This window comes from Piliocolobus tephrosceles, chromosome 10, assembly GCF_002776525.5.
Source record: "Piliocolobus tephrosceles isolate RC106 chromosome 10, ASM277652v3, whole genome shotgun sequence".
NCBI lineage: Eukaryota > Metazoa > Chordata > Mammalia > Primates > Cercopithecidae > Piliocolobus > Piliocolobus tephrosceles.
In genome coordinates this window covers 113,743,583-113,759,545 of record NC_045443.1, presented here as the reverse complement: position 1 = coordinate 113,759,545, position 15,963 = coordinate 113,743,583, and the positions used below count along the sequence as shown (strand labels likewise).

Sequence of the window (15,963 nt, the reverse complement as noted above, 5' to 3'; positions counted from 1 at the left end):
AATTTTGAGCCTCAAAGATTGATAGAGTTTAAAAATGGGAAATTATATTTCTGATGTAACTTTTATATCTTAGAATTATCTGTCATTAAAAGATTTGCAAATTATGTTCTTTAAAATATCATTAAAGCATTTGGGCAGCAGTGCTGGTCATACTAAACATTTTTTAGTGTCTATGAATCTGCTATGATTTTAATCTTCAGTGGGATATGATGGGCTATAAAGAAGTGAAATTTGTAGATTTTTTTCCCCTCAAACACCAATGTTGCATTAGCAAGAATACATACACATAAGAAAATTCAACTAACTGTACAAGACTACCCATGATTACTGATTATAAACAAGAAAAATACCAGCATTACATGAATAGGAAAATACTCCTTGGTATATGGCATTCATTTCTCATATATTTATTGAGCACCTCCCAATATAGAGCATACATTTAAGCATGTTACATAATGGGTAGTTAAATATTTGTTGAATATTGTCAGTGAATAAGACAGACACCGTCTGTACCCCCAAAGAACTGATAGTTTTATCGGGGAATAAAGCTGTAGAACTTAATCATTACAACTCAGTGGTGAAAGTGCTGACTTGTAGATGTTAGAGTAGTGTGCAGGCTTGATCCGGGACAGAAAGAATGAATAGAATTCAAATTAGAGGAGAAGGGAGAAGAAAGAGATTTCAGGCCAAAGCAGGGTTAATAGACATTAGTGGTAGTATTTAATATAGAAATTCAGAGCCAAGGACATGCTTCATAGTTTACCAACCCTATGTAATTGTGAGCAATGTTTTGCTCTTCCACACATTTTTCTGAGGAAAGAATTTATAATGACTTTCATTAATTTTTGTTGTTGTTTTGTTTTTGAGGCAGGATCTCGCTCTGTCACCCTGGCGGGGGCGCAAGGGTGCCATCACAGCTCATTGCAGCCTCGACCTCCTGGGCTCCAGTGATCTGTCCACTTCAGTTCCCTGAATCCTGAGTAGCTGGGACTACAGGTGTGCGTGACCACACCCAGCTAATTTTTGTGTTTTTTTGTAGATGCAGAGTTCCACTATGTTGCCCAGTCTGGTGTCAAACTCCTGGCCTCAAGCTATTCTTCCACTTTGGCCCCCCAGAGTGCTGGGATTACAGGGCTGAGCCACCATGCCTGGCTCATTAATTTTTTTTTTTTTTTTTTTTGAGACGGAGTCTCCCTCTTCACCCAGGCCAGAGTGCAGTGGTGTGATCTTGGCTCACTGCTGTCTCTACCTCCTGGGTTCAAGCGATTCTCTTGCTCCAGCCTCCCGAGTAGCTGGGATTACAGGTGCCCACCACAACACCAAGGTAATTTTTGTATTTTTAGTAGACACGGGCTTTCACTATGTTGGCCAGGCTGGTCTCAAACTCCTGACCTCAGGTGATCCACCCATCTTGGCCTCCCAAAGTGCTGAGATTACAGGGGTGAGCCACCGTGCCCAGCCAATTTTTTAAAAAACTGTAGATCCATGACCCAAAAACATTTGAGAACCAAAGACTTTGTGCCTCTATATAGGCTACTGTTGAGTCAACATATTCCCATGTATCAGTTAGGTCTTCCTTAGCAAAGGCACACCTTCTCTCTCACCTCTTCCTATAACCATGTGGAAATACTTTCTATACTGCCTAATCTTGGAGGGACTCTGTGTGTATCTCCCGTCTCTGCCACAATACTTAAAAAACTGAGTGAAAACACTACTTCACGCAATTCTCTGCTGTCATGTTTTCCTTTCATTGTGTGGGAAATCATCGATCACAGGGAAACTCATTAGGAAATGAAAAATCATGTAAGTTATTTGTGACTCTCATTTGGAAACACATGGTTTTCAGATTGAAGCATCAGTATTTTCCATGGCTGTTTTGTGTATAACAACCTTTTGTTGACATTGCCTGACGAAGAAATGTGACCTGCAGTGGGAACTCAAGATCTAGTCACACAGTGTTGGACTCTCTGACAGCGTTTTCATCAGCCTTTTTGCCTTTTGCTTTTGTCATTAAGTGGTCCTGACTGTGCACTGCTCTTCCACCTTCCAGACCTTGTTTGTTTTTTTCTGGAATGAAGTCAGCATATAGAATTTGTGATTTATTTGATAGAAGAGCAGGTAAACTTTCACACATTGTTCTTTTTAGTCACAGATATTTTATCTGCTTTTATTTCATATTATACTGCCTATAGCCTTGGATTTTTCTTTCTGTACACTGTAAATTTATGATTTGTTATTGGATAAATGGTTCTTTTGAATTTTGACCTTCAAGACATAATATGAGGAAATAAATATTTTTAAAAACAGTATTTTCTAAGTGAGGATGTGTGTTACTGGAAGACTGTTCAATGTTTGATGTGATGCCATACCTGTTACGTGCCCTATTGCTTTTATTCTTAGCATTATCGATTTTAAGATACACCTTCAATTTAACAATGGCTTTTGGAGAATAAAGAAGCATTATCACATTAAATAGACCTATAATTTACAAGGTACATTTGGACTTAAGAAATAAGGGAAGAAATGTGACAGCATGAGAGTTGGTGTATGCTAATTATTAGATGTCCTGGCTCTGTGATCAGGTATACCTGGGCTTGTGTGCAACTTTGCTGTTTATTATCTGGATGACATTCTCACTGTGCCTCAGCTTCTTCATCTATAAAAATTGCCATTGTAACACCCATCTTTTATTACTATTACGAGAATTGAATGATATACTGTGCCTGGTAATCAACCAGGTAGTGGTGGTATAGTGATTCTGGTAGCAGTTATTGATAATATTATTGCAGAAACTTGGTATCAAACACTAGAGTTCTAGTGGAAATATGTTTATATGTACTCTAATAAAAAATATAATTAAGTCTGTTAGCTAGTGAATAAACTGTGGAGATACTTTTTCAGTTTTGCTTCTTGAGTACTTCCTCCTTGAGTGGGTGTGCCATATTTCCTATTCTAAATTTAATGGAGTCACAGCCTTTACCCCTAAAAAGCATTTTTTTTAACTTATAAGCTTAGGAAAACATATTTGGTTACTCTGAAAGTGATTTTCTTCATTGTGAACAATGAAGATTGCAGTAGAAATTTATTTTCAAAGTAAAACCAATTGAGCCCAGTGACTTTTTGGTACATTGATTCTCCAAATTTACTGTGCCCAAAAGGAGTTCCATTGTGATCATCAGAAACTATTACCATTTACTAACCCATCTAACCTGTAATGAGTTGGGTGAGGGCTTGAATTGTTTCCATCCTCCTTGATGGTATGGAAATTACAGAGGCAAAAGCCATGTGCAGAATTGCCTCAATATGAAGTAAAGAATTGCTATATAACTCTTGCTGGTAGGTAGAACCTTGTATAGAAGAATCACATTCAGTCTTCTGACATCTTTTCTTACAAAATATGTAGAATTTCATTGAATACTGTTAAAAATAACTGTATTTCACTAGTTCCAAGTATACACATTTCCCCCATGTCCTCCCACTTTTTATATTTTTATTTATTTATTTATTTATTTTGAGATGGAGTTTCTCTTTTGTTTCCCAGGCTGGAGTGCAATGGCGTGATCTCAGATCACTGCAACCTCTGCCTCCTGGGTTCGAGTGATTCTCCTGCCTCAGCCTCCCGAGTAGCTGGGATTATAGGTGTGCACAGCCACGCCCAGCTAATTTTTTGCATTTTTAGTAGAAATGGGGTTTCACCATGTTAACCAGGTTGTTCTCGAACTCCTGACCTCAGGTGATCCACCTGCTTCGGCTTCCCAAAGTGCTGGGATTACAGGCATGAGCCACCACACCCAGACTCATTTTTATGTTTTTAAAATCAGTTATATTCCTTACAATCCATGACATCCACCGTTGGCCAGGTGACAGTTAAGATATAGTTGTTATTTGCCTGTACATGAGTGAACTTGGTCATAACTCTCTGTATTGTTGTCAGTTCAGCTGAATTGTATGTATTATTGTTACAAGAATTGGGTTCACTTGCCATTTAACATGTCTTCAAAAATACATGTTAGAATACCTTGTTATTTGATGTTAAAATGACATAGAGAAGTGGGCCACAGCTTGTATATGAGTAGAGCAAATATTCATTATAGAAGACACAATTGCAATTCCTTGTTTCTCGCAAAGCCATAATCAAGTGCTTTATTGTGCCTACAAAAAGAAAATACCTAAGATAAAGCTGTGCTGTATTTTTGTCACTGAGATCACTGTCACATAAAAAGCATTGCCTATCACATGCCAAGCCAAAAAATAAAAAAACCAGCATTAAAACTTGCCAGATGGGCTGGGCACGGTGGCTCACACCTGTAATCCCAGCACTTTGGGAGGCCGAGGTGGGTGGATCACTTAAGGCCAGGAGTACGAGACCAGCCTGGCTCAACATTTAATAGAGACCCCATCTCTATTAAAAGTACAAAAATTAGCCAGGCATGGTGGTGCACACCCATAATCCCAGCTACCTGGGAGATTGAGACAGGAGAATTACGTGAACCTGGGAGGTGGCAGCTGCAGTGAGCCAAGATTGCACCACTGCCCTCCAGTCTAGGCAACAGAGACTCTGTCTCAAAAAAAAAAAAAAAAAAAACTTGGAAGATGGGTGTCGGTGGCTTGGATGAATATCTCTGAAGTTCTCTTAAGGAATGCTATATTCCTAACATTCTTGATGATGCAAGAATTGAAATTATGCAGAAGTGTGATTTTATTTGAAGTAATTCAGAAGTATAAGATGTTTTAGAAATACATCAATTTATTTTGTTACTTGCGTTTACATTTTTCTTTTTACGTGGGCATAAGAGTCTATGCCCAGTGTCCGAGAGTTCTTTTGGGAAGTATAACGTAAAACTTTTAAGTGATACAACATTTTGATAGTTTAATTGGTGGTGTTTTTATTTTTGGTGATGTATCTCATCTGGTGTATTGCTTCAGTGACTTACTGATTTGTTATTGATACTATAAAAGTAATTCTTGATGTCATTATTTTAGGTGCCTAATGGATAAGAACTTCGTTAGGATTGGGAAATGGTTTGTCCGACCCTACGAAAAGGATGAAAAGCCAGTCAACAAAAGGTGAGCCTTTAGAATGCTCTTGGCTTTTTTGTTTCTTTGGCCTTGTGGGTGGGAGAACAGCTTATTGATTTTATTTATTTCCTAATAATGTTAGTAGTTTAGATATACTCAAATAGATTCCTGGATCACAGTGTTCTTAAATACTATATTATTAAATTTATATTCAATATTGAAGATTGATTAGAAAGGTGATTGCCAATATACTCATGTTCAAACACATATTACTATACTATTTGGAATTGAAATAATCTGTTTTGTTATTTTCCATTTTCCTTCCTCATCTTTGACTTTTTTTTTGAGGCCAGGTCTTACTCTGTCACCCAGGCTGGAGTACAGTGGCACCATCTTGCTCACTGCATCCTCAACTTCTCAGGCTCAGGTGATCCTCCCGCCTCAACCTCCCAAGTAGCTGCGACCACAGGTGTGTGCCACCACACCTGGCTAATTTTTTTTTATTTTTGATAGAGATGGGATTTTGCTGTGTTGCCCAGGCTTAGCTTGAACTCCTGAGCTCAAGCCATCTGCCCGCCTTGGCCTCCCAAACTGCTGGGATTATAGGTGTGAGCCATTGCGCCTGGCCTCATCATTAATTTTTTAAAAGTGTTATATGGCATAAGTTTAAATACAGTGAAGACATGGTGACAATTTTTGTGGAATTCGTCGGTGCCCCTTAAAGAAGATCAACACATCCTTGAGGATTGTAGAACCAGAACTGTGAATTACTTTCCTAAACAGTCCTAAACTTTTAGCCATCGTGTACAGACGTGGAATTTTAGATCAGTCACACCAGAAGCTGAAAACAGAACCCTCAAAATTTAAAATTTACTTTAGCTACCTCTGAATGTAGCATACACATAGTTGGAATCATAAGTTGATGGTGGATATTCATTATTGATGAGCATGGTATTCAATTTAGATTCTGTTTTATTATCAGTGTACTTGCCCTAAGTGTCCCAGGTACTGGGTGCAGATTAGAGCCCGTAAGCCTTACATAGTAGCTTTAAGATTAGGCCTTTTTTTTTTTGGTTGCAAAATTTCATCTGGAAACTCCTGCCTCATTAGGAACCTTTGCTTGCGTAACTTTCCTAGTTTCTAGCAGAGACTTAATTAGTAGTCTTCTCACTCAACCTGTCTGCCTTAAATCTTTAATGAAATGGTTGTGGAATCTTCTCATTAACCAAATATGATTTATGAGAATTTTCAAAGCAGATAAATTAGGGACCGGAAGTTTTCTTTGTCAAATCACCATAAACTTTTTTGAAGCATTTTCGCTTTTCAGTACATTGAGAATCCTTTAAAAAGTAGCAATGTGTATGGATGTGTAAAAGTTTGATTCTGTTTACAGATACTTTGATGAAATGGGATTTTTTTTCCTTATATGTATATGTATATTGATTCGGCTTAACTAATGTGTTTCATGGGTTTTTAGTTTTATTTATTTTTACTTTTTATTTTGTTTTGAGACAAGGTCTTGCTTTGTTACCCAGGCAGGAGTGCCAGTGGCGTGATCTCAGCTCACTGCAACCTCTGTCTCTTGGGTTCAAGTGATCCTCCCACCTCAGCCTCCCAAGTAGCTGGGATTGTAGGCCCACACCACCATACCCAGCTCATTTTTAAATTTTTTGTAAAGATAGGGTTTTGCCATGTTGACCAGGCTGGTCTTGAACTCCTGAGCTCAAAGCAGTCCGCCCACCTTGGCCTCCCAAAGTTCTGGGAATTACAAGTGTGAGCCCTTATACCTAGCCTTTGGTTTTTACTTTTAATCTTAGCATTCTTCTTAAATTTACAGAGGACTTAAATTTAAATTTTCTGAGGTGTTTAAGACTCTGCGGAGTTAAATATGGAGTGCTTTAGTCCAGTGACCTTCTTTATCATTCTGAGTGCATCTGTCCATGCCTAGCATAGATTGTGTCACTGGTGAGTTAACTGAGCTAGTCATAAAATATCTTGAGATCATAAAATACAGGATGATTTGACAGCCACTGGGGATGAAGAGGAAATGTAGATACAAAATAGGGATTGAAGGAGTAGCAATTCATATGTTAATAGTAAAAAATAATGTTAAAAAGTCAAATATAGTTATCAGCCAGTTTTATATAGAGTTTGTATATCTTTCCACTCATTTAGGCTCCAAAAATCTTCATAACTTTAGCAAGCCTGATGTAAATAATGCATGTAATATATTCGGGAATTTGATTCAATGTAAATGGGAGGCTGCTGATATCTGAGCACTGTGATTGAATGAATTTTAGACTTTATATTCATGATTGAATATGGGACTTTGTTTTCCTACAGTGCAGAAATGTAAATTATTTTGAAATAGTATTTCAGAAAAGCTTAACAATTAGAAAATTTAAACCAAAGATGAATTTAAAAATTGGCATTTGCTTTAATAAAACTTTATTAGGTATAATGACCTTTTCCTTCTTTTATTCTCTGAGTGGAAAATAGAGCCTCTTGGTAGATGTTGAAATAGGATCTCAGTAGTCATGTCTGAGATGGACAGTTTTAAATGGACAGTCATGCTGTGGAGCAGAGCATTTAGCATTAGAAGAGAATTGGGTTCACATCTTATTCTTCCACTTGCAAGTTAGATTTTGGACAAACTGTTTATCTCAGCTGAACTTTGATTGTTATTGAGTTGAAAATCATAATGTCTTAAGAGGATTATAGTGAAGATTAAATTAGATAATTTATGTGGCAGTTTATAATTTAGTTGAGAGAAAGTAGAAATGAATTAAATTAATTTTTCTTAAGTTTAATTGTGTCTTTTTTGGTACATTGGAACAGATCTGTTCAGTGACTAATGGAGAGGAAAACCTGTTGCCCAGTGCTAAATAAATTAAATGTACAAATTTACATTTTAGAAAAGCTCTTATTTCTAAGTATAGTGTAATGCTAGCATATAGTATCTATATATAATACCTATAATCCTAGCATATAGTGTATATGATATATATGCTATATAGATATAGTATCTATTTGCTAGGATTACTAGCATTACTGATTATTAGTATTACTGATTTGTCATACTGCATATTTTAGATATTCTAATCATGGTGAAAAAAAATACTGATGAATGAGTTCTCCCTGTTGGAATAATAGCATATGATTTTTTGTGCTATAATTTTTCTGTACTCCTTTAAAGTTCTTGTGCTGTGTGCTATGATTTCATTTACTAATGGACTCCTAAAAGAGTTCTTATGTTTGATATGAGTTGATGTTCATGAGAATTCTAAAATAGATTATTTACATATTATATATTAAACATATGTATTTGATTAGGTAGTTTTAGAAACATAGAAATTCATTCAATATAATTTTTTCTCTATATTGACATCTTTTGTTATTCATGTCCTTGGGAAAAGATTAAGTAGAAAAGACAGCTTTGGGTTTGCCCTCAAGAGTGATGACGAACTAAAATCAAACCTACAACATTTTTGTTTTCTGAGGTCTGTGTTGAACTTGAAAAAAAGCTTTTGCATTCAGAATATGTTCTAAAACAAACCAGTGAAAAATAAATTCTTTTAAAATCATTTGGAAATTATTCCAATCATGCAGGTTCTCTCTATTAGGAAGGCATTTGTTTTCTCATTTAATTTCAATCCACATTTCTTACTGGAGAATTTGAAATCTATACACTTTAGTCTTTGAATGTCATTTTTAGCAAATAGTTTATTGCCTTTAATAACAGTGGGCCTTTGATCTTTTTTGGTACCAGGTATACAGAAGCTAAGTTAACAAAAATAGCAACTTGCTAATTCATTTTTCTGGGTTAGTTTGCTGTCACTGACTCTTGGGCAAACCTACTCTGCTCTTGGGTGATAACTCCAGAGAGCATCACATGTTTTCAAATATTCTAATTACTTTTGTATGTGCTGATAGCACGTGTGCACGTACACCCCCACCACACATATACCCATACACCCTGAAAGTATATTACTGTATGGTTTTTGTCTTTTCTCCTCTTAACTCTGGACTTTTTAAAACTTCCTTTTTATTTTCTTACATTACCTAACGTACATATTTAAGAAATGTAAATACATTTTTTGGTTTAATAGCAAAGCGTGTATTTTGTGTAGCAATACATTATTAGCTCATACCAGAAATGTTTTGATGTAGGAGAACCATATTTAGCATTTTGAAACTTTCGTTTCCTTTCCTTTCTTATCCTCCCCTTTATCTCCTCACAGATAACAACCTGGTACTCCATTTTCTGAATTAATTTGCTGTCACTGACTCATGGGCAAACCTGCCCTGCTCTTGAGTGATATGCCTTCTCTCCATCCTCCTCTTTCTCCCCAAACTCTATTATAGCCCAGTCATCTGTGTTATTTAGCTTGTAGAGATGCCCAGATAAGAAGGCAGTGAATGGATCCCTAGTCTAGAAGGTGAGCAGACACTTCAAATGTGAACGGTAAAGCAAGCCTCTTTGTAGTGTCTAGAAAAATGAGAACAGTAGCTATTTATAATTTTTTCTCTATTCCTCATAAATTTACTTTGCACATGTGGTGCCTGTCTGTTAACAAGGGCTTGCTGATGGGAAATCCATAGATAAATATTAATGGGACAATTTGGACTTACGTAATCATGCATAGTAGTTTTACAGCTTTTTTTCTTGTAGCTCTGTAAAATATTTAGTCATTTTCTGCGAGTCTATCTAGGGAGTTACAGTATTCTACCATTTGAATGTATTTGGGGATTGTGTGAAAAGTGAGAAGAGGGATGAAATTAGAGTCTTGGCAATCGTCAACATTTGTAGAATGGGTAGAGGAATAAGAATACATAAAGGAGACTGAAGAGTCAACTGGAAATGAGAACCAAGAGAGACTGGCGTTACCAGAACCATGGAATTTTAAAGTTTCAAGATTGATCACCTGTGTCTGCCATAGAGGCATGTAAAACATGTACTATAAAGACTATTAGATTTGGTAATTATGTAGTCATGGTGACTCTAACATGGGCAGTTTCAAGTGGTGAAATTCCGATTGCAGCAGCTTGCATTTATAAATGGGAGTTGAAGTGAAGATACTGAATGTAGAACTCTTGCCATATTTTTTACAAGTAGCTGCAAAACACAAAACTGTTGATTCCAGGAAGGAAGCAGACAAACACTTAATAAGGGCTTGTGTTAAAGCTTAATAGTAGTAGCTATAATTTTTAAAAGTATTTTCCGTGTACCAGGTACTTTGCTCTGTAGTTTCATAAACATATATAGGGGAATGTTAAATTGAAAGACCACTTCAACCAGAGGTGATAATAGTTAAATACAGTATTTGCCTTCTAGCTAACTCTTCTAGTTTTTTCTTTTTTTCTTAATACCTTAAAAGAAGTTATGACTGTTAGTTTTTATTTTTCACTTGTGCTCTTAGTGGTCTAAACAGTATATGTCAACATTAATTACTGATTTTTACACTTTAAAGTAAAATATATTTAAATATATGCTATTTTCAAGAATGATTGAAAATACCTTATAGTAAAAGACATACCTTGTTTTTAAAATTCTTTTTTATAGTAAAAGATATACCTGGTTTTAAAATTCTTTTTTATAGTAAAAGATATACCTTGTTTTTAAATTCTTTTTATTTTTTTTATTTGAGAGAGTTCCGCTCTGTCGCCCAGACGATGTCAGCTCACTGCAACGTCCCCCAGGTTCAAGCAATTCTCCTGCCTCAGCCTTCCAAGTAGCTGGGATCACAGGCATGCACCACCACGCCTGGCTAATTTTGTATTTTCAGTAGAGACGGGATTTCACCTTGTTGGCCAGGCTGGTCTCGAACTCCTGACCTCAGGTGATCCACCTGCCTCGGCTTCCCAAAGTGTTGGGATTACAGGCGTCAGCCATGACACCTGACCTATACCTTGTTTTTTAATATACTGGAGAGACTGAGAGAATAACATTATTGTAATTCCTTTTTAAATTCCTGCTAGATAACTGAAACCAAGCCCGAAACAAATCTCTCCTTGTTCAGTAGACCATTCATCCAGAAATATAGATGATTTTCCATTAACTATTTGACCTTGTGGGACTTAGTGAATCCCTTGGGACTTCAGTTTTAGCATTTATTTCTAAATTGTCCTTTAGCTTTCAGATTCTCTGATCCTCTAAGTGAAGTGAATTTGGTGAAGTCTGGACATGTCTTATCCATGTATGTCTCTGTATATATCCATATCTTTTGGTTTTTTTTTTCCTCTACCACTTAGGGCATGTTGCCTTCATTGTATTTACTTCTGCTATAAGCAGAAAGTAACTCCTGTATTCACCAATGCTGGAGATTTGATGCCATTCTTCCCAAAAGTTGGAAAATTTTAAAAGAACATGTGTGTAGAGAGGGAAGGATTGTGTTAACTCGAGTAACGATATTCATAGTCAGATTAAGAAATGGGAGGGGAAATTGTAGGTACCAAATGGGAGTTGAGGTGTTAATTTCAGTTTTTATTACAGAGGTGACCACCTTTTCACCTTTGCTTAGGTTGTTTTAGCCAAAAGCCACTTTCCCTGTTGGAAAGAAAGTCAGTTGAAGCTTCAGAGCATGTATGAATAAAGGTTCAAAGTTTAACCTTTTGGTAGCATGAGGGAAGTACTGTTCAGTTTACTCATATCTCAGCCTCATTTAGGATGTTGTTCCTGGTATGTTTTTCTGACCAAATAATAGACTAAGCCTAAGTACCATAGAATGATATTGCAGTATATCAACTAGATTGTTATTACAGATTAATGAAACGGATTACTCTAGAAGTTGACTACATTTTAAAAAGGAATGTTTTATCCTCTGCTTTGTAAATGTAGCTCAATTCAGCATACTTTGTTGAAGTATCTTAGAATTTAGAGAAAGTGTTAAAAATGAATATGCCTGGAAGGTTGTTTCCATTCCTTTTTCATGGCATCTCAGTAACATGGGGGGAATTTTATGGCAAGTTAAAAACAGACTTGTCTGAAGGAAATGACTGCTCCTATTTTTATGCTATTACTATATTTTTTCATTTCCACATTTATTTTGTATTTACAAAATGAGAAAACAATTCATCTGTGTAAGCAAGAGGGAAATGTCTTAATTTTAATTTGGAAAATTTCAGCTGTACTAAGTATAAATTGATTTTCCAGTGTGGCTTAAAAGTTTAAGAATCTTGAGATTATTACTTATGAATTCCTGTTACAGTCTACCATATATTTCTGCCACCTGTATTATTAATCCTAAAAGGATACTTATGGTATGTTTTCAGACTGAACCCATTGGTTTAATAATATCAAATGGTTGTTTAGATGATATCATCCTTTTCATTTCCATTTAGTTTCTGGTTTATGTAATTATAGTCAAGATTTAGTGAAAATCGCCGGGTGCTGTGGCATATGCATATAGTCCTAGCTATATGCATATGCCATGGAGACTGAGGCGGGAGGATTGCTTGAGTCCAGGAGTTTAGGAGTTCAAGTCCAGCCTGGGCAACACAGTGATATACCATCTTTATAGAAAAGAATTTAGTGAACATTACTATGGTGTGGACATAAAAGAAGGCAGATTTTGAAAGATTTAAATAACTGGAAAGTGAATATTTTATTTTCGATATTGTCATTTTCAGTTCCACAATTTCCATTGGACCGTTTTTATCATTTCCATTTCTCAGCTGTCATTTTGTATTTGTTTATTCATTGTGAGCACTTTTCCTTTATATCCTTAAGCTACTTACAATAATTGCTTACAGATTTTTGCTACTAAAAAAGTTTGGATTTTCTCCGTTGGTTTTGTTTTCTCTTGAATATGGGTTAGATTTTTCTTGTTTTTTTCATATGTTGAATAATTTTGAATTATATTCTGAACATTGATATAGTGTGGAGACTCTGGATTCTGTTATGTTTGAACATTGTTAATTTGGCCTTTTCTTTTTTTTCTTTTTTAAGCAAGGAGTTAACTTTGGCTGAATTTTGGTCCTCCCCTCCCCTCCCGTGTCCTGCCCTCCCGTGCCCTGCCCTGCCCTGCCCTGCCCTCCCCTGCCCTCCCCTCCCCTCCCCTCCCCTCCCCTCTTGCTTCACAAGGAGTTAACTTTGACTGAATTCAGACTCTAGACATTGTCTCTTTTGTGGTGGGCTTCTTTTATCCCAGGGTTTCTCAGCCTTGGCACTGTTGACTCATGGGGTGGATAATTGTGGTGAGAGCTGTCCTGTGCATTGTAGAATGTTCAGCAGCATCCCTGATCTCTCCCTACCTGATGCCAGTCACACCCTCTTCCCTCAGTGGTGACAACCCAAAATGTCTCCAGATAGTTCCAGATGTTCCTTGGGAGGGCTAGTCACCGCTGGTTGAAAACCACTGTTTTAACCTTCCCAGGCTGTTGAGAGCCTGCACCATGCAGTAATTTAGGAGTTGGCCAGAGATTTGGGCAGAGTTTGTGTCTCTGATTCTCTTCTTTCCAGAGTTTCTGTTCTAGCAGCGGTGGGCTCTTTAACTCAGTCCTCTGGTTCTTTGCCATTAAGACCCAAGGTGGGGTTTCTGTCAGTTTTAGCTATTGTGGTTCAGTCTGCCCTATGCTACAAACTGTTTAAAAAGGAGGGTGGAGGGGTAGATGGACAACTATCATGATGATTGATTCAGTGCCATTTCCTCCTTCTGGTGGTAAACTCTTGCCCCTCCCCCAGCATCTGCCTACATTTGGTATCTCAGGTTTTTGCAGTTTTTAATATCTTCTTCAGAATTTATAGTTTTTTTTTAAAGGGAGTGTCATGTTGGAGTGGAAGGAACTAGTTTGTACTACTGGCAGGGGAACCTGATACGTATTTTAGGATGTAAAACTTTGCGTACCATCCTTTGTCAAGGAGGGTATCATCTTTTAAAAAATGTATAGACATAAAAGATCTTTATTATATATTTTGAGTTAACATTTATATAAAACCTTTTCCTGATGCACTTTTAGTGTTCTATACAAATGTTTCTTAACAGCCCTTATGAACTTTTTTTGCAGAATGAGGTAGGATGATGAGAAATGAGACAGACCAGTAAGGGGAAGAAAGGTCTGGGAGGTGAGCAAACAAGGCTGTGAAAGGCAGATGATATGATTGTAAGGGGAATGGAGGCGATTGAGGGATGGCTGCCTGTTTGGTTCATAGTGTGCTGTTAGTAAATGGGGTCCTTTCTTTGAAAAGTGTGATCACACTTGGTAAAATTTTCTGACTGTGGCATCTGCGTAGCAACTTGGCACCAGGGGGAAAGCATTACAGATTAGAGTTAGATTTCAGAACATTTCTCTTTCAACAAGAGTATTCATTTCTGAAAAGATGCTTAAGAATACAGTTTCATACTGTTGCTTTTGGTTGACTTTACACATTGTTTTCTAACATTTTTTTCCTCATTAGTTTAATGAAGCAATTTAAAATGTTAATAAAAAAGATTATATAATAAATTCTGTTAAACTTAAAATTACTCACCTTAAGCTTGCCTTTTTTGTAGATGAATCTTATGGGATTGAATAAGATAGCATAAATGAAGTAGCTAATACAGAACCTAACATCTGGTTATTGTGTAATGGTAGCTATTTGCCATTATTAGTGAAACTGGTGGTAGTAATATTTAGAAAAAATTAAGGATAATTTTTTATGATTTTGGTAATTTCTTGTACTAGAGGAAGCTTGCCAAATATTTATGAATCAGTTTTTGTTTACACAATTTACATTAAATAAGGTAGGTATTTCCACTATAAATCTTTCTACATAAGGGCAGTATAAGAAATGTCATATTGTATACTGATATTACCCCTAAAATAATGACATCAGCTATTTTCTAATTTTAAAGAAGTAGTCTTGCCAAATGTTTGAAATCACCATAATTTTGGTATGAATTTGAAAATATGGTATTTACTAGCATTGTGGTTCTGTTGCTATCCTTTTATGGAGTCAAAGGAAAAATTTTTGAAAATGCGTAATGTATATTATAACAGTATAACTATTTGTTGTGGAGTGTTAAAGGATCTGTCTCTCAGAATCTGTCTATTAAGTGTGGCTGCATGCTTCATTTAGGATTTTATTAACAGTTGTATAAGATTGAAGTATAATAGCTTGATATTTATGGTTAAAGAATATCATAGGCCAGGCACAGTGGCTCATGCTTGTAATCCTAGCACTTTGGGAGGCTGAGACAGGCAGATCACTTGAGGTCGGGAGTTTGAGACCAGCCTGACCAACATGGAGAAACTCCAACTGTACTAAAAATACAAAATTAGCTGGGTATGGTGGTGCATGCCTGTAATCCTAGCTACCGAGGAGGCTGAGGCAGAAGAATCACTTGAACCCGGGAGGCGGAGGTTGCAGTGAGCCGAGATCGCACCGTTGCACTCCAGCCTGGGCAACAAAAGTGAAACACCATCTCAAAAAAAAAGGAAAAGAAAAGAAAAAAAATATCATGGAAAACTGAGTGCTAAATTAAATACTAAATATTACGGAAACGGTGGCGCTGCCTCCTTGATAGAATGTCAGGTCTGTTGTTGTTGTCTTCTACCTGCGTCTCTTGACTTATAGTTTCTTTTGTCTCAAATCACTCTGCTCTTGTATATACTTTGGTTAAACTACTTTTGGTGAAGCACTGTCCAACAGAAGAACATAATGTGTGTCAGTTGTGTAGGAATCGCCCAAGCGTTGTCTAGCGTTTCTGCTCCCCAGCAGGAGCCATTTTATCCACCCAGTTACCCTTCACAATTCTAGCTTAGTCTAAACTCATTTTCTCTTTGCTCATATTCTCTCTTTCCCACCCACTCTGTCTTCCCTGGCAATTCAAGTTAAATTCCATCTCTCTTCTTTGAGTTGCTCCCCTGAAATAACATTTCCAACTGTTTGTTGTGGCATTTTACATGTGAATTTATTAATAGCATGTTTTTTCTGCTGTTCTTTATGTTGTGTGTGTGTGTGTG

General features: G+C 36.6%; 1 protein-coding gene across 3 annotated transcripts in view; it reads left to right on the top strand.

Moving 5' to 3' along the window:
• Positions 1-15,963, top strand: part of MED13L (mediator complex subunit 13L) — a 321,531-nt gene that overhangs the window by 180,950 nt on the left and 124,618 nt on the right. For all 3 annotated transcript variants that reach the window (XM_026456566.2, XM_023204113.2, XM_026456567.2), the window contains one exon: positions 4,984-5,067. In XM_026456566.2, the coding sequence (XP_026312351.1) occupies positions 4,984-5,067 (84 nt within the window). The remainder of the gene's footprint in view (positions 1-4,983; positions 5,068-15,963) is intronic.